Source organism: Jaculus jaculus, chromosome 11, assembly GCF_020740685.1.
Source record: "Jaculus jaculus isolate mJacJac1 chromosome 11, mJacJac1.mat.Y.cur, whole genome shotgun sequence".
Taxonomy (NCBI): domain Eukaryota; kingdom Metazoa; phylum Chordata; class Mammalia; order Rodentia; family Dipodidae; genus Jaculus; species Jaculus jaculus.
In genome coordinates this window covers 2,993,395-3,012,400 of record NC_059112.1, presented here as the reverse complement: position 1 = coordinate 3,012,400, position 19,006 = coordinate 2,993,395, and the positions used below count along the sequence as shown (strand labels likewise).

Genomic DNA, 19,006 nt, shown 5'->3' with positions numbered 1-19,006 from the left:
ATCTCCAGTTTATCAAGTCTGTTCCATAAAACATACTTGGAATTATGCTGTTTTGCTATTAAAATAAAATTTTCATTAATTCTAAAAACTCAAAATTACCATAAACTGGGAGGGGTACATTATGTTAGCAATCTTTTTGTTGTTGCTGTTTTGAGGTAGAGCCTTGCTATAGCCCAGGCTGACCTGAAATTAACCATGTAGTCTCATCAGGGTAGCCTCAAACGCACTGCTATCCTCCTAACTCTGTTTCCCAAGTGCTAAGATTAAAGGCTATGCACCACCATGCCTGGCTTGTTAGCAATCTTAACAGCATGACAAATTCACCCCCTATTTTGATGGGTCTTTTTGCAAAAATTAAAGAAAATAATCACCTTAGTTCCAACATTATCTTTCTAAGTTGCACCATACTTCGGTTTTTTTTTTTTTTTTTTTTTTTTTTTGGTTTTTCGAGGTAGGGTCTCACTCTGGTCCAGGCTGACCTGGAATTAACTCTGTAGTCTCAGGGTGGCCTTGAACTCATGGCGATCCTCCTACCTCTGCCTATACATCGTTATTTTTAAGTGATTTTTTTTCCCCTGAAAATTCACTTTAGCTAGGTTTGGTTGTGCATGCCTTTAATCCCAGAACTCAGCAAGCTGAGGTAAGAGTTTGAAGCCAGCGAAGATTGATACAATCTATTTACTACCTGTTAACAAACACACTATCGACAGGACTGCTGTACCTACTAGGAAATTGCCACAAAAGCAGGAAGGAACCCCAAGGACAGTCACCAGACTCTAACACCAGATCTCCAGAAACATGTGACCACAGTGAAAGCCTGAAACAATGTCTGCTTCTCACATCTCTAGAACAGCAGTTTGAGCCTACCTAACTATCCCAAGGAAAGGAAACAAGGATGAATAGGAAATACATGGTTGGATGCCTCTTATTTATGAGGAGGAAGTATATGCCACCTGCTATACACGACAAAGAAGCACTTGCTATCTAAAATAGCACAGAGCTCGTGCGTAGACACTGGGGTGTGAACTAACTCAAAACAACCTCTTATGTCCTAATGGTTTCCATAGCAATCATCTTAATTCAAAGGCTATGTAAGCCTAGACATAATTCTATGAGATGTTCAAGTTAAATTTTCACTTTGGACTTAAAATTATTACTAAGCTAAAATTCTAAGAAAAAGATCTCAGAAAAAAAAAAATCTCAAACGCTAATGAGAAAAACAGAGACTCACTGCTTGAAATGTGTTAGAAATTGCTGGGTGTAGTAGTGTACACCTTTAATCCCAGCACTCAGGAGGCACAGGTAGGAGGATCTCTGTGAGATGGAGGCCAGCCTAGAACCAAAGTGAATTTCAGGTGTGCCAGGGCTGGAGTAAGACCCTTCCTTAAAAAACCACACACACAACTTTTGCTACCTGCAAATACACAATTACTATAATACATTTTATAATGTTTCTCAAGTGTATTAATTAAGAAAAATACCATAAAGGTTTATCAAGTACTCATAAAATTCCCATTTAAACAAAAATGTGACTAAGAAAACCAAACTTGTCATGAGCAATGCACTAAAGCAGAAAGGATGCAAACGGGAGAGCAGTTTGCCTGATAGTTATGATGCGGTCGCCTGTCTTGTCCTTCTGCTTATCGATGTCTATGTGGGCGCCAGTGAACTCCCGAATGGCATTGATGTTGCAGCCTCCTCTGCCGATCACCCTAGAGATCACAGTTGACGGAACAGAGACTTTCTTTGACCTGTTGAATGTTGTAAAGATACATTAATAAACTAAGGTAAATCGGTAACATTAGGGGTTAGAATTAAGGGAAAGACTATTACTAAAGTGTTTTTCTATAAATGGAGGACAGAGTATTACTAAATAAAATTCTACACAAACAACTAAAAGTAAGGCACAGAGGTAGGCAAGCTAACTTCTCACCTCATTATTAAAAAGGAGGAGGGGACAGTCAGCATTCAAAGGTGCTTACTTACCAAGTCTACCAGCCCAGGTTTGATTAGGCAATACCCATATAAAGTCAGACTTTAAACAATGGTGGCTCAAGAGGCTGCCAACTGTTTAGAGCGACAAGAAGCCCTGACATGTGGATGCGTACTCATGCCACCCCTCAATAGTTTTCTTCCATCTGCAAAGCAGACACGTCACAAACTCTGGTGCAGCGCGCAATGGGGGCAGTCATGTACCCATGCACTGACTAGACAACACCAGGAACTTACTTTAGGAAATGATAGCACGTCTCTGGGATCTGAACATGTACATTACGAAATCCAATATAGTTTAACGGATCACAAAGCCTAAAACACAGCGATCAATCAAAGTAGAAATCTAGAGGCTACAGAGAACCCTACACTAAATCAGACTACCAACAGGCCTGCCGTGGCTCAGGGAACGTTGCAGGTAAGAGGCAGAAAAACTGTAAGAACTAACAGTGAATACCGTAAACCCCTGAGGAGGGACCCTGGGCTAAGCAGAACAGGGATGAAGGGATAACAGAATATAACCCGTTGTTGGGTATGGTGGCTCATGCCTTTAATGCCAGCACTCGGGAGGCATAAGTAGGAGGTTCACCATGAGTTTAAGACCACCCTGAGACTACCTAGTGAATTATGGGTCACCTGGGCTACAGTGAGATCCTACCTCAAAAAACAAAGCAAACAACAATACATACATACATACATACATACATATATACATACATACATATATACATACATACATATATATATATACACACACATACACAGTCATATATATAAATAATAAAATTTAATTAAACTTAACAAAAAAAAGTGAAATTAGCTGGATGTGGTAGCACACACTTTTAACCCCAGCCATCTCTCTAGCACAAAAAGTATTTAAAAAGTAAAAAAAATAAGAAGGGATGGCTTAGTGATTAAGGCACTTGCCTGCAAAGCCAAAAGAACCCAGGTTCAATTCCCCAGGACCCACGTAAGCCAGATGCACAAGGAGGCATATGCATCTGGAGTTTGCAGTGGCTAAAGGCCCTGTCATACCCATTCTCTCTCTCTTTCTTATATAAATTAAATCAAAAATATATTTAAAAATTTAAAAGTCATGTTAGACAGTCTTACAGTGTTTCACTCTTTTTAATTATATAACTGAAAGAATGTATTAAGTTGGACGTGGTGGTGCACACCTTTATTCCCAGCACTTGAGAGGCAGAGGCAGGAGGATCACCATGAGTGTGAGGCCCCCCCTAAGACTACATAGTAAAGTCCAGGTCAGCCTGGGCTAGAGTGAGACCCTATCTCAGAAACAAAAAGAAGAATGTATTCAAATCCTTTGTTTCTCTGCACTGTTTTAGAGGCATTTAAAAGATCATAAACAAACATAAAAACTCAATAAAGGCTATTTTGTAATATGAAGAAAAATAAAAGCCTACTGGAATAAAAAAGTATTTATGGAGCCGGAGAAATGCCTCTTTCGCTCTCCATCCAATAAACATAATTTTTTTTTTTTTGAGAACAGAGGAGAGAGAAAAAAGAATATGAACAACTGTACCACATCCTCTTGCTGCTATAAACTCCAGTCTCATGCATCACTTTATGCATCTGACATTATGTGGGTACCAGGGAATTGAACCCAGGCTGGCATGCTTTCAAGGAAGCCATCTCCCTAATCCCTGGAATTAAAAAAAAAAAAAAAAAAAATTCCCTCCAGACTCACCAGCTGTCAGTATGCCAGAAAGACCTATGAAGCCTGTTAGGGGAGAAAAGTTACCAACAGTTTTATCCAGCAGTGGACCCTACAAGTTTAATGACTGCTAGTCAGGCCAAATGTGCAACTGAGGCAATGGTGGCATGTCTGTTATAGGGGAAACCAACTGCTCTCTGACTGAATGTGAGGCCTGACCCAGGGAAGGGAGGAAAATCATGCCTGGCACTGAACACCTAGTCAAAAGCCTAAGAATGGGGCTGGAGAGATGGCTCAGTGGTTATGGTGCTTGCCTGCAAAGCTAATGGACCTGGGTTCAATTTCTAACTACCCATGTAAAGCCAGGTGCAAAAAGTGATGCATGCATCTGGAGTTTATTTCCAGTGGCTAGAGACCCTGGCACTCCCATTTCTCTCTCCCTGCATATAAATAAATATTTAAAAAAAAAAAAAAAAGCTTAAGACTAAGGTGGTCGTAATCCCTTGGGGAGAAATTAATCCTGTTGTCTAGCTAAATGGTTATATTATGCTCACCACACTGCTCTCTAAATACTTGTATTTATGGCCATATATTAATGCTACTCTCACTTTTGGTTAGAGAAGCGTCTTTTCAAATGGTGGTGATCCCTGAGGAGACTCAAAGCTCATCAAATTACTGAGAAGTACTAACAGTTGACCATTAATCACTAAGTGGGACATCTCTCTCACGCCCTCCAAAGCTCAGGGACTACTGTGCATGAAGGTGGCGGCAAAAATGTGAGAACCAAAGAAAGGGGGAGAGCTTTGCAGACTGTCTTCCAGATGTGAGCAGCCATGAATTTCACGACTTACAGTGGTGCCCGCATCTGGAGTTTGTTTGCAATGTCGATGCCAAGAGGCCCTTGGTGCACTCATGTTGATTCATACATTCTCTGTCTCGCTCCCTCTCCCTGCTTACAAAGAAGTAATTTATTTTATAAGAAATTGGTGTGAATGTCTGGTGTTCCATTTGCAGTGGCAAGCGATCCTGGCATATATACATATGTATGTGTGTGTGCACACACAAATAAACAAAAAAATTTTTTTAAATGAAATTATTTTTTAAAAAAAACGTTTTTGTTTGGTTTTAAGATGAAATTTCAGCCAGGTGTGATGGTGCATGCCTTTAATCCCAGCACTCAGAAGGCATAGGTAGGAGGATCACTGAGAGTTGGAGGCCACCCTGAGACTACATAGTGAATTCCTGGTCAGCCTGGGCTAGATTAATACTGTACCTTAAACAAGCAAACAATAAAAAAAACAAGGTTTCACTTTAGCCCAGGCTGGCATCAAACTCATAATGAACCTCCAATCTCAGTTTTCCAATCAAAATAACAAATGATTCTACAAGGGCTTTAGACGTATGTAGCTCAGCGGTGGAGTGTCATGAAGCCTAAGAGAAGCCCTGGGCTAAATTCCTAGTACCACACGTGAGTGTGCACACACACTCACACAGTTGAAGTCTTTCAGTGGATCCCATTCAGAAATGTTCACCAGTTAACTTTCGTTTTGAACCAAGGCAAAGTTGTCTCTGTTAACAAAACGTAGCCCCGTGACGTAAGCCTGTGTGCAATCATGGGAACAGTGCAAGGAACTGAACTCGAACGTAAAAACACTTCACTGTAACATCTGTCACTGGACAAGAATGATAGCAACAATCAAGGAACTACTCACCTTCTTACAACTTCTTTCCATCCTTCTTCCCTCTTTTGCCCACGCTTAGGACTTGCTACTGTTAATTTCCCATTTGGAGAGGAAAGGGGAGATGGACCAGATTTTGTGCAAGTAGATAGAGAATTACTGGTCCCTTCATTGATAGTCTCTGACAATCTTTAACAAAGGGAGGGAAAGTATATTAATATAGAAAAAGTTTTATATGACAATCTATTACATATCTTGTTTGTTTATTTATAAGCAAGTAAGGTGAACAAATAAGGAGGCTCTGCACTATGTGGACACACGGGGCCAATTTAGCAGAGGAGAACTACAACCAACACTCGCTTTGTGAGACAGGCTCCTTCACACGGTCCACGATGACTACCCTGGACTTGGGATGCTACTGCCTTGGCCTCCCAAATGCTGGCACTGGAGGCACAGGCCACCAAGCCCAGCTTTACTATCCATATTTTCCAGAGCTAGGTTTAACAACAATGACAAAAAAATAAAATTTACATAGTAAAAGTAACTTGATTTTTCACTGATACCAAATCTACAAAAGGCCACTTACGTCTTTAACTGAAAGTGGTCTTTAGCACAAAGAAAAATGGCTAGTTGTTAACTGACATGTTTACCAAAGACTGCAGCAAGCTAAAGTGCTTACAGAACGAGACACTAAACAGTGAAAGGAAAAGGTAGAACTAACTTGACAGGAGCTTTGCCCGAAGCTGACTTTCTCTCCTCCTTGGGGAAGGTGACAAGAACAGAGGGCTGCTTCTTGCTGGCCACGGGTGTAGTGACCACAGCTGGAGGATGATTGTCACTCTTGCGGCTGCTGTTGCTGTTGCTGCTTTCGTCGCTGCAGCTGGAAATCCGCATGTTATCGCTGTCCCCACTCTCACTGGTGCTGCTGCTTTTGGACTCTCCATTCACCTTCTCTGGCTGACTGTATGAAATTGGTAGTGGATCATCAAATATAATTTGAACATTTTCTGGAGTAATTTTACTTTTCCTGTTTTTCCTCTTTGAACTGGTTGTAGTTATGGTATTATTTCTTTTACCATGGGAACCTGCCAAAGTGGTCCAGGTTGCAGAGATTCCTATGGTGGTGGTGGTGGTGGCACTTGGAGGCTCTGTCAAGACTTCAGGCTCTTCTGTGAACGTAGCAATATGGAATTAGTAAATTCTACTCAGCTTTAAGTACTTGAAGAAAGAAAAACAAAACAACAAAAAGTTACTTTGTTACTACTGAACACAAGTCTTTACTCATTCCCGTACTCACTGCAACCGCTCTAAGGACTCCTTGGGGATAAACTGGCAATATGACAGCTCTCTCAAAGGACTCCTTGGGGATGGCTTGGAGATGTATCATGCATTACATACTATGTAGTTACTAAATTTCTTAAGCATAATGCTGAAGTTAGATAAAATAATGTTTGTTTTCTGGGAAATAGTAAAGTACTAGTGTAATAGTAAAGTGGTTTCACATAATGTGCAGCTTACATACAAACTTCTCAAACACAGAAGACGAAACACATGTGCCTGGACATTTTAAGAACCTTGGTGCCAGGCTGGAAAAATGGCTCAGTGGAAAAATGAGCTTCGTGTGCAATGAAGGACGCAGGCCTGAGACCCCCTGAGTCTGAATGTCCAGAGCCCATGTGAATAGCTGGCCATGGCCACGAATGCCTGTAACCAAGACGAATTTCAATCTAAAGGCACAGTAAGTATGTAGAACAAAATCTTAGAAAATAATTTTCTCAAAATAGGGAAAAGATACCAATACAGATAAAGGAGGTATTTGGAAGACCAAACAGACAAGATCAAAAGAGAACCTTTCCTTGCCACATTATAATTAAACTACTGAATACATAGACCTTCTAAATCCTAGGAAAAATCACCTGACCAAAAGCAACTGATAGGAGGGAACGTTTTTGTTTCAGCTTACAACATGGGAAGTTTCATGATGACAGAGAAAAGATTGCAGAGCAGAGTTTGGACATCACCTCCTTGCGAACAGTGGAAAGAAAACAGCAATAAGAATGTAAGTCCAGCTCTAGTAAGGAGGAGCTGACTGTAACATCGCTAAGCCAGTTCCCACCTCTGCCAGCAAGGCTCCACCTCCCACACTGCCATCACCTGAGGACCAAGCACTCAAGCCTCATGTAGAGGGGACATCTAACTCAAACCACCACACCAAAGACAAGCCCATCATGGTCCTAGCAGATTGCCCAGCACAAACTCTACAAGTCAGAAGTTTTGAAATGATGTATTCTAAGTACTGAGAAATAACAACTGCCAACCCAGACTGCTATATTCAGCTAAACTATCTGTCATAATTGAGAAGAATCAAGAACTTTCTATGATAAACACGGGCTAAAGGAACACACGACAACTAAGCAGCTCTGCAGAAAACACCGAGGTGAGCCTGTGGTCTGCAGAAATGGAAAAGCACACACATGAGACCATAGGAAAGAATAAGCCATGCTCAAGTAATAGTGCAAGTGAGTAACAGAAATATGGCAGCTGCTACAAAACCAAGAAGAATGGCAGGAATGAATACAAACCTTTCAATAATAACTGTTAATATCAATGGTCTCAAGGCCAACCAAAAGAAACAGACATACAAACTAGATTAAAAGGCAGGAGCCTTGTGACTGTTGACTCCGAGAAATCTACCTCTCCATCAAATAGACATTACCTTAGCGTGAAAGGATAGAAAAAAACGGTCTTTCAAGCAAATGGGCTTAGAAAACAAGCAGGTATTGCTATTCTAATACCTGACTGGACAGACTTCAAAGCAACATTAGTTGGAAGAGATGAAGGTCACGTTCAGCCACGTGTGGTGGCCACGCCTTTAATCCCAGAGGGAGAGGTAGGATGATCACTTTGAGTTGGAGGTCACCCTGAGACTCCATAGTGAATTTCAGGGCAGCCTGGGTCACTTTCTATTACTTAAGGGAACAATCCAACAAGAGGACATTCTAATTCTAAACATATGTTAATATTAAACATATGTACACTGAACATGGGTAACTCAATTACATTTAACACACACTAAATGTTAAGTCACAAGCATAATAGTAGTGACTGACCTCAGATAGGTCATCCAAGCAAAAAATTAACAGCAACTGAGGGAGAAATCCCCACTCTTGGGAATTATATAGTTAGGAAACTTAGAAACTGTAAGGCTGGCTTGGAGACTGAGAAACAACATGGATGACTAGGGACAGGTTAGGGTTCTGGGTGATCAACCAGACGCATTATAGGGAGCCATGGTAGTTAAATCACTGCTTCTGTGATCAGCCTGCATTGTTCCCTACTCAACACAAAAGATCTCCTGGTTACTACTAAAAACTTTCAGTAGAGACAACCAAACATACCTAAACCCCTGAAGCCCTCATTTGAGTTACCCACTTTCCGGGCCCCCATTGTGAAGGGTGCTTTGCTGCTTGAAACTAAGCTTGCTGTGTCTGTCTTTGCTATAATTCTGTTTTTTGTACAATAAAGCTTGCTGCGTATCCACTCCCTCTCTCCTATCAGCTTTTGGCTTGGCTTGGAGAAGACAAATGTTGTTCTCTAAGAATCTGGTTCAGCAGAATGGAACTGCTCCCTCCTCTGTCAAAACATTTGGATTAAATGAGGCCATAGAACAAATGGACCTAACAGACATCTACAGAACATTCCATCAAATGCTGCAGAATGTTCCTTGTAATAGCACATGGAACTTTCTCTAAAACAGACCATATATTAAAACAGAAAGAAAATCTTAACAAATACAGGAAAACTGAAACAAAACAAAAAACAAACATCTGTTGCCAAAAAAAAAAAAACAACCCCCCCCCCCACAAAAAAACAGCAGTACCCAAAGACAAACCAAAATCCAGGAGGAGGAAACACATGAAACAAGCACACCAACAACTTAAGAGCTAAAACTTAAAATCCTTTATGTTGGGCTGGAAAGATGGGTCAGTGGTTAAAACGCTTGCCTGCAAAGGCTAACAAGCCAGGTTCGATTCCCCAGTACAAAGTAAAGTCAGATGCACAAAATGATGCATGCATCTGGAGTTTGTTTACAGTAGCTAAAAGCCCTGATACACACCTATATTCTCTCTTCCACCTGGAAATCAATGAACTATTTCAAACATTTTTAAAATTTTTTTAAAATATTGTATTTTATTTATTTATTTATTTATTTGATAGAGAAAGAGGGAGAGAGAGAGAGAAGTGGAGAGGGAGAGAGAATAGGCACACCAGGGCCTCCAGCCACTGCAAACTAACTCCAGACGCATGCGCCCCCTTGTGCAGCTGGCTTGCGTGGGTCCTGGGGAATTGAACCTGGGCACTTTGGCTTTGCAGGCAAATGCCTTAACTACTAAGCCATCCCTCCAGCCTAGAAGTGGAGAGGGAGAGAGAATGGGCACACCAGGGCCTCCAGCCACTGCAAACTAACTCCAGACGCATGCGCCCCCTTGTGCAGCTGGCTTGCGTGGGTCCTGGGGAATTGAACCTGGGCACTTTGGCTTTGCAGGCAAATGCCTTAACTACTAAGCCATCCCTCCAGCCTAGAAGTGGAGAGGGAGAGAGAATGGGCACACCAGGGCCTCCAGCCACTGCAAACTAACTCCAGACGCATGCGCCCCCTTGTGCAGCTGGCTTGCGTGGGTCCTGGGGAATTGAACCTGGGCACTTTGGCTTTGCAGGCAAATGCCTTAACTACTAAGCCATCCCTCCAGCCTAGAAGTGGAGAGGGAGAGAGAATGGGCACACCAGGGCCTCCAGCCACTGCAAACTAACTCCAGACGCATGCGCCCCCTTGTGCAGCTGGCTTGCGTGGGTCCTGGGGAATTGAACCTGGGCACTTTGGCTTTGCAGGCAAATGCCTTAACTACTAAGCCATCCCTCCAGCCTAGAAGTGGAGAGGGAGAGAGAATGGGCACACCAGGGCCTCCAGCCACTGCAAACTAACTCCAGACACATGCATCCCCTTGTGCAGCCAGCTTGCGAGGGTCCTGGGGAATTGAACCTGGGCACTTTGGCTTTGCAGGCAAATGCCTTAACTACTAAGCCATCCCTCCAGCCTATTTGAAACATTTTTTAAAACTGTTTATGAGCCGGGCATGGTGGCACACTCCTTTAATCCCAGCACTCGGGAGGCAGAGGTAGGAGGATCACCATGAGTTCAAGGCTACCTTGAGACTACACAGTGAATTCTAGGTCAGCTTGGGCCAGAGTGAGACCCTATCTCGAAAAACTTAAAAAAAAAAAAAAAAACACACCTCTTTATGCTCAGTGACTGACATGTAGGTACAAACAACTGAGGAGCGTGGCTGAGAGGACGTCATTATCTCCTGGGGCCTTGAGCGCATGGCTGTCAGCCTGCCTCAGACTTGGAGAACGGGGGTCACAGGCATGACTGCTGCCTGGAGCTCCAGCACTGGGTCTCAGCCACAGCCCACCACACCCAGCATCAAGAGAATGTCACTGTATTGATGTATTTCTTTAGTTATGTGAGAAAGGATCTCATGTAGCCCAGGCTGGCCTCTAAGCTCTTTCAGTGTTTGTTGCTGTTGCTGTTTTTTCAAGGTAAGGCCCCACACTAGCCTAGTTTGACCTGGAATTCACTGTGTACTCTCACTCTCAGGATGGCCTCTAACTCACAGTGATCCTCCTACCTCTGTCTAAGATTAAAGGTGTGAACCACCATGACCTAACACCTTTTAAAGTAGTTTTTTTTTAAATTTTTTTATTTACTTAAGAAAGGGGCAGATAGGAAGAATGGGCGTCCCAGGGCCTCCAGTTTCTGCAAACTCCAGATGCATATGCCATGCCACATTGTGCATCTGGTTTTATGTGGGTCCCAGGAACTGAACCTGAATCTATTGGCTTTGCAGACGAGCACCTTAAACACTAAGCCATCTCTCTAGCCCTAAAGCTTTTTTAGAGGTAGGGTCTCGCTCTAGCCCAGGCTGATCTGGAATTTAATATGTAGTCTCAGGCTGGCCTTGAACTCACAGAGATCCTACCTCTGCTGAGATTAAAGCTGTACACTACCACACCTGGCATAGCCTTGAACGTCTGACCTTCTTGCCTGAACCTCAAAACACTGCAGTGACAGGAGTGCATCACCATGCCTAGCTAGGCAAATATAACTTAATTTATTACTTTTGTTTTTTTGAAGTAGGGTCTCACTCTAGCCCAGGCTGACCTGGAATTCACTATGTAGTCTCAGAGTGGCCTCCTCTTATCTCTGCCTCCCGAGTACTGGGATTAAAGGCCTGGGCCACCACACCTGGAGGATAAATACAATTTTAATTGTAATATATTGCATGAAACAAACTGGATAGTTATTTGGAGAAAATACCTTCAACTTGAAGCTTTTCTTTTTCTTGAGCAGCTTGGAGTTCAAAGTTCTCTTTATTTTTGGCTTCAATTTCTTCTAGTTTTCTTCTTTGTTCTTCCTTTTTCTTTCTTCTCTTCTCTTTTCTCTTTTCTCTTTTGGCAGCCAAAGCTAGCCTCCGACTTTCTTCCCTTAACTAATAAAGGGTTAATAAAACAGAAATGTAAGACTACAATTTACTCTGAAGAAAAGTAGGCTTGTACGCCTGTGCATTTTACATGGGGACCAGAACCCCAAGAAGTTCAAGGTTACCCGATTCAATTAGACCATGCTAAAGTCATTCTACAGAGACAAAACTTTTTTTTTTTTTTTTTTTTTTTTGAGGTAGGATCTTGCTCTAGTCTAGGCTGACCTGGAATTTATCAGGGTGGCCTTGAACTCAAGGTTATCCTCCTACCTCTATCTTCCCAGTGCTGGGATTAAAGGTATACCCACCAGGCCAGGCCAAAACATTTTTTTAAATATCAATACCCAAATAAAAAAACAAATAAAAGATATCAACGCCCAAACAAGGTTGAAAAAAAAGGCTTCAGAAGAAGGGAGGTCATTTGGGGGAGGAATAAACAGTGTGGGTGGGTGATGAATGGTGGATAGCACAGTAACACAAGGACAACGCAGCCAGGGATGGTGGCTCTGGCACGCCTTTAATCCCAGCACTCACAAGGCTAAGGGAGGAGGACCACCTTAAATTTAAGGGCAGTCTGGGCTACAGAATGGGTTCTAAGTGAGCCTGAGTTAGACTGAGACACTACTTTGTGTGTGTGTGTGTTTTTTTCCGAGGGTAGGGGCTCACTCTAGCCCAGACTGACCTGGAATTCACTACATACATAGTTTCAGGGTGGCCTCGAACTCATAGTGATCCTCCAAACTCTGCCTTCAAATGTTGTAATAAAGGTGTACACCACCATGTCCAGCCCTTGAGACACTGCTTTAAAGAAAAAAACAGGTTATCACATGCCTTTAATTCCAGCACTGGGGAGGCACAGGAAAGAGGATCACCTGAGACTACATAGTGAGTTAGTGAATTCCAGATCATTTGGGCTACAGTGAGACCCTACTTTAAAACAAACAAACAAATACAGACATTGTGGCACACACCCTTAATTCCAGCACTTGGGAGGCAGGCAGAGCTAGGATTGTCATGAATTCCAGGCCAGTCTGGGCTACAGTAAGTCCCTGATGGCGGCGGGAGGAGGTTGGGGGGAGGCCACGGGTGCAGGGAGAAACAAAGAAAAGAAAATGTACAATGTCAGCCATGATTTGTATAACATACCCAATAAAGAAGTTTAAAAAGTTGTGTATGGTAGTGTATGCTTCCATTTTCAACACTCATGAGGCTGACACAATAGTATATCCAGAGTTCCGGGCTCCATCCATACACAATGAGTTTGAGAATAGTTTTAGGCAACTTGGCAAGACCCGGGATTTAAAAAAAAAAAAAAGCCTGGCTACAGCTCAATGGTAGAGTACTTGCCAGAATCCATAGGCCCAAGATCAATGCCCAAGCGCACAAAGAAAAGGAACAAATTAAGGATAAGTGATATGATTTTAGTAAGAGCAAATGATAAAACACATAACTTTATAACCATTAAAGAAAGTTAAGTCAGTGAAGCATGGTGTGGCACAGTCCTACATTCTGGAGCTAGAGCAGAAGGCATCAGCAGAGGCAACTCATTGAGATTGCTCATGAATTAAAAGAACTAGGCACTTTTTGTGGGGCGTGGTGGTGCATGCCTTTAATCCCAGCACTCAGGAGGCATAGGTAGGAGATCACTGAGAGTTAGAGGCCACCCTGAGACTACATAGTGAATTCCAGGTCAGCCTGGGCTACAGAGTAAGACCCTATCTCGAAAAACAAAAAACAACAACAAAAAGACTAGGCAGGGCTGGAAAGGTGGTTCAGTGATTAAAGACGCTTGCGGAAAACTGCCAGCTCAGGTTCAATTCCCCAGTACCCACATAAAGCCAGATGAACAAAGTGGCACAAGTGTCAGCAGTTGATTTACAGTTACACAAAGCCTCTGATGTACTTATCCCCTCATTCTCCTTCTCCCTCCTATCAACAAAATAAATAAATAAATAAAATAATCAGGTATATAGACCAATGGCAGAGAGCACAAGGCCCTATTCAATGCTTAGTTCCACAAGAAAAAGAAAAGAAAAGCAGTAGCGGAGGCAGCTGGCATGCTAGCTCATGCCTATAACCTGAGGCAAGAAGGCTTTGAGTTGTAGACCAGCCTGGACTACACAGCTGTGCTTCAGGCAGACCAGGGATAACTACAAGTAGTCTGACACAGCCCTAAGGTGGGAGTGGATCTGAATTCCAGCCTAAAGAATGCAGAGTGAGCTCTGTCAGAACCCCTGTGGGGTTTTTTGTTTGGGTTTTGATTTTTTTCCTTTGTAGGGTTTCGCTCTAGCACACCCTGAGCTGGACTCCACTATGTATTCTCAGGGTAGCCTGGAACTCACAGCAATCTTCCTACCTCTGTCTCCCAATGGCTGGGATTAGAGGCGTACAACATTACGCCAAGCTATTTTTTTAATTTAATGTTTTTTATTTTACTGACAACTTCCATAATTATAAACAATAAACTATGGTAATTTCCTCCCAAAAGAAGATTCACTTTAAAGAAAGGTAAGAAATTGCCTGCATAGTACTACCTAGAAAAGCCTGCAGGTCTTTCTGATGTATACAAGCCCCGGTTTAGAGGTAAGAAAAGAGGGGTGCCCAACAGAAATGTCTGCAGGTCTTCCGGAGCACAGACAAGTCAGCTGGCAACCACCACCTGTACTGTGGTCCACCTGGCATCCAAGCACCAGGGGGCAGGAGAGAGGCAGAGGCAGGAGGCTCAGGAGTTCAAGGTCACCCTAGTACACTTAGCAACTAGAGTTCCAATCTCAAAACAACCTTGACCAGGTGACATTCACTCTAGGCTCACTGCTGGGTGGAGGAAGTCTGCCTGATTGGTAGGTTTGAAAGAAGGCAATGAACAGGTGACTCTGCTTCTTCCACCTTGTTGAGTTACCTGCCTATGTGTGGATGAATGTCTTCTACCTGAGCTAAAGTGAAGGAGGCTCCTGTGCTCCTGCTTGCTTCTAACTTAAGAAACAGGTGAGTGGAAAATGGAGAAGAGGACTAGATCAGGGAGTGGGGCGTTTAGACAAGCAACAAAACCCACATTATGAAAGCAATAGGACATAGGTATATAAGCCTCTCGAATTTAGAAATGGGAGCGAGGCCAACATTTTGTCCAGGTCACATCTGTCCTGACAAGTCTGAAGAAAGGTAGGAGATCACTATGTCAACTGATGTCCAAAATTAAGCGGGAAGAGGCATGTGAAAATACAAGACGAGGCCTGGCACACAGCTCAAGGGTGAGAGCAGCTTGCCAGAGTATGTTCTTGGTTCAGAGTACCGGCAGAGCTAAGCTTATTCTGCCATGCTGGGAACTGAACCAGGACCTTGTACGTGCTTCTGGGTGAATGCTCTACCACTGAGCTACCATCCGAAGCAAAAGTGGTGTCCATTAACTAAAGGCTTTAAAAAATAAAATTCTAGCCTTGTGTGGTGGCAAATGCCTTTAATCTCAGCATTCAGGTGGTAGAGGTAGGTTAGCCTGGTCTGAGTGAGCCCCTATCTCAAAGACATCCCCAAAAACTACTTGCAAGAGAGGGAATGAGAATGAACACCTCTTTCACTGTGAAGGAACAAGACACCTGCACCTGGCTTTGTACGGGTGCTGAGGACTCAAACACAGCCCAGCAGGCTTTGCGATCAAGTGTCTTTCACTGCACAGCCATCTTCCTGGCCCACAAAAACAGGCCAGATATTAAGAAAAAAGGGACAGACAGGTAAGAGGATGGGTACGTATTCATGTATGTGTGTGTGTATATATATATATTTGGAGGGGAGTGTTTCCAGGTAGGGTCTCACTCTACCCCAGGCTGACCTTGAATTCAGAGATCCTCCTACCTCTGCCTCCCAAGTGCCAGGATTAGAGGAATGCACCACTAATATAATATTTAACTGACTATGTAGCTGAGGATGACTGTAAGAGGACAATGGTGCTTTTCTATTTTTTTCTTTTTTGGTTTTTTTGAGGTAGGGCCTCACTCTAGTCCTGGCTGACCTGGAATTCACTATGTGGTCTCAGGGTGGCCTTAAACTCAAGGTGATCCTCCTACCTCTGCCTCCCATAATTATAGACAATAAACCATGGTAATTCCCACCCCCAACACATCTTTGCTTTTTCCAAGGGAGGTTCTCATTTCTGCCTTGGCTAATGTAGCCTCAGGCTGGCCTCCCCCAGTGCTGAGATTAAAGGTGTGTATCACCACAGCTGCTTTTTTTTTTTGGGGGGGGGGTAGGGTTTCACTCTAGCTCAGGCTGACCTGGAATTCACTATGTAGTCTTAGGGTGGTCTCAAACTCTCAGCAATCCTCCTACCTTTGCCTCCCCAGTGCTAGGGTTAAAGGCATGCACCACCTCGCCCAGCTGACATCTGCTTTTATTTATTGCTAGAGTGAGGCTGGGTGCAGATAACAGAGAGAGAATGGGTGCACTAGGGCCTCCAGTTACTGCACGTGCTACCTTGTGCATCTGGCTTATACAGGTCCTGGGGAATGTAGCCTGGGTTTTTTGGTTTTGCAGGCAAGCACCTTAACCGATAAGCCACCTCTCCAGCCCCTTGTTTTGTTTTTAAGACAAGGTCTCACTTTGTACACAAGGCTGGCCTGGAATTCATGTAAATCTAACTGTCTCATCCTATGGAGTCTGGGATTACAAGAAGACACTATGCCCAGGTTTGTTTGTTTCTTTCTTTCTTTTTAAACAGGTGGGGTCCTGTTAGAATGAAATTCATGTGGTGGAGTTGTGAGTGGGGAAGTAGGCTCTGGGCTAGTCTTGTGGGAGTAGCTTCCAGTTAGTGTTCAAGGGCCTCAGGGTAGTAAACAGTTCAGAAAGTGCTGCCCATTGTGGTGAAGGATGGAGCAGCAGAGTTCAGTCTGTACTGGCCCTTGAGCCACCGTAACTGGAGTCTGATGACCAGATTTCACCCTCTAACCCTGCAGGCTTTGTCATCTACAAATGTGTTGGGCCACATTCATATCTATCCTGTGACCCATGCAACCCAAAGGTTGGACACACCTAAAAACTGGATATTTATTCTGGTTTCTAATTGTTTTGTTTATTTGTTTTTCCGTGGTAGGGTCTCAGTATGGAGTCTCAGGGTGGCCTGGAACTCATGGTGATCTTCATACCCCTGCCTCTAAGTGCTAGGATTAAAGGCCTGTACCATGAAACCGGGCGTGGTGCACACCATGAAACCTTGGTGGTGCATGCCTTTAATCCCAGCACTCCAGAGGCAGAGGTAGGAGGATCCCCTTGAGTTCAAGGCCACCCTGAGTCTCCATAGTGAATTCCATCCAGGTCAGCCTGGTCTAGAGTGAGACCCTACCTCGAAACTCCCCCTCCCAAAAAGAAGGTGTGCAACACGACATCCAACTCTGCTTTCTAAACTTTACTGGTCTTATTGTGACACTGTCTTACTTTTTATCATTGTTTTTGAGAGAGGGTCTCTCTAGCCCAGGCTGGCCTCCCACTCACAGCAATCCTCCCATCTCAGCCTCAGTACCGGAATTAAAAGTGAGCATGGATTCTGGCACAGGAGCTCTGGCCTGATCCAGGCTGGCTTTCAACTTGTTATCCTCAGAATCTTCTGCTTCAGTCGCACTCTCACGAGGGTGAGGATTTGGGGTGTGAGTCCCTAGTGCACAGTTTTGGTTTAAGGCTGGGGGTGTTTAGACAGCTGAGTTAGTCCTACAATTTCTGGTCCCTGCTTGCAAGTCCCATGAGCTGAGTTCCAGGCTTAGCTGGGTGTTTTGATTACCTGGCAGATTCTACTAGCCCCTAAGTTTAACAATGAATCAAGACAAATTCAGATGCCTGAGAGAAACTAACTTGGTGGGACAGTATTCGAATAAAATAGGTCACTAGATGAAAATGTTATACAAATATATATGTATGTATATGGTTATAAAGAGATTTATTTAAATATTTTATTTTTATTTATTTGAGAGAGGGGAAGTTGCAGAGTAAACAGAAGAGAGGGAGGGAATATATGAGTGCTCCAGGGCCTCCAGCGACTGCAAATGAACTCCAGATGCATGCCCTACCTTGTGCATCTGGCTTATATGGGAACTGGGAAATTGAACCAAGGTCCTTTAGCTTTGCAAGTGCGTTAACCACCAAGCCATCTTTCCAGCCCCAAGAGAATTACTTATTTGTTTATTTTTAGTTTTTCAAAGTAGGGTCCCACTGTAGCTCAGGCTAACCTGGAATTCACTGTGTAGTCTCTGAGAGGCCTTGAACTCATGGTGATCCTCCTAAAGGCATGCATAACCACACCCAGCTTTATTACTATTTCTATTTATTTATTTGAGAATAGCGGAGAGAACAAACACACATGGGCACACTAGGGCCTCTTGCTGCAATAAACTTAAGACACATGTGCCAACTCTGGCTTGACATGGGTCCTGGGAAACTGAATCTAAGCCAGTAGGTTTGGAGGTAAGTGCCTTTAATGGCTCAGCCATCTTTCCAGCTCAAGAATGCCAAGCTTTTATTTTTGTAATGATTTTTTTCTTTATTTTTATTTATTTATTTGAGAGGGACAGACAGGTAAAGAGAGAGAGAGAATGAGAATGGGTGCACCAGGGCCTCCAGTCACTGAAACGAACTCCAGATGCATGGGCCTCCTTGTGCATCTGGCTAACATGGGTCCTGGGGAATGGAGCCTCCAGCCTGGGTCCTTAGGCTTCACAGGCAAGCCCTTCAAGCACTTAACTCAAGCACTTAACTGCTAAGCCATCTCTCCTGCCCCAAGAATGCCAAGTTTTTAGATAAAATGTTTAGCATTTAAAACTGACTAGAACATAATAGAAGATAAAAAGAGTAGGAAGTAGTTCCAATGGGATAAGAAAGGTGAGGTCAACATCAGTTAACATCACAATGAAGTCAATGTCAGTAAGAGAAAGAGGTAACTGACAGACAGGCAGGTTAGATGCCACAGGTGACAAAGACAAATGGAAAAATGCAGCTATCCCTCAGGATCTGTATGGGATTAGTCTCAGGACATCAAAATTTTCAGAAGTTCAAGTTCCTTATACATGGGAATTTTGTTTATTTCATTTTAATTTTTTAAGATTTTAAGATTTTATTTTTATTTATTTATTTATTAGAGATGG

General features: G+C 43.2%; 1 protein-coding gene across 6 annotated transcripts in view; it reads right to left on the bottom strand.

The window, feature by feature from the left end:
• Positions 1 to 19,006, bottom strand: part of Ankrd17 (ankyrin repeat domain 17) — a 130,497-nt gene that overhangs the window by 20,099 nt on the left and 91,392 nt on the right. For all 6 annotated transcript variants that reach the window (XM_004665353.3, XM_045130224.1, XM_045130221.1 and 3 more), the window contains 4 exons: positions 11,726 to 11,897; positions 6,068 to 6,515; positions 5,380 to 5,535; positions 1,602 to 1,751 (listed from right to left, as the gene is read on the bottom strand). In XM_004665353.3, the coding sequence (XP_004665410.2) occupies positions 1,602 to 1,751; positions 5,380 to 5,535; positions 6,068 to 6,515; positions 11,726 to 11,897 (926 nt within the window). The remainder of the gene's footprint in view (positions 1 to 1,601; positions 1,752 to 5,379; positions 5,536 to 6,067; positions 6,516 to 11,725; positions 11,898 to 19,006) is intronic.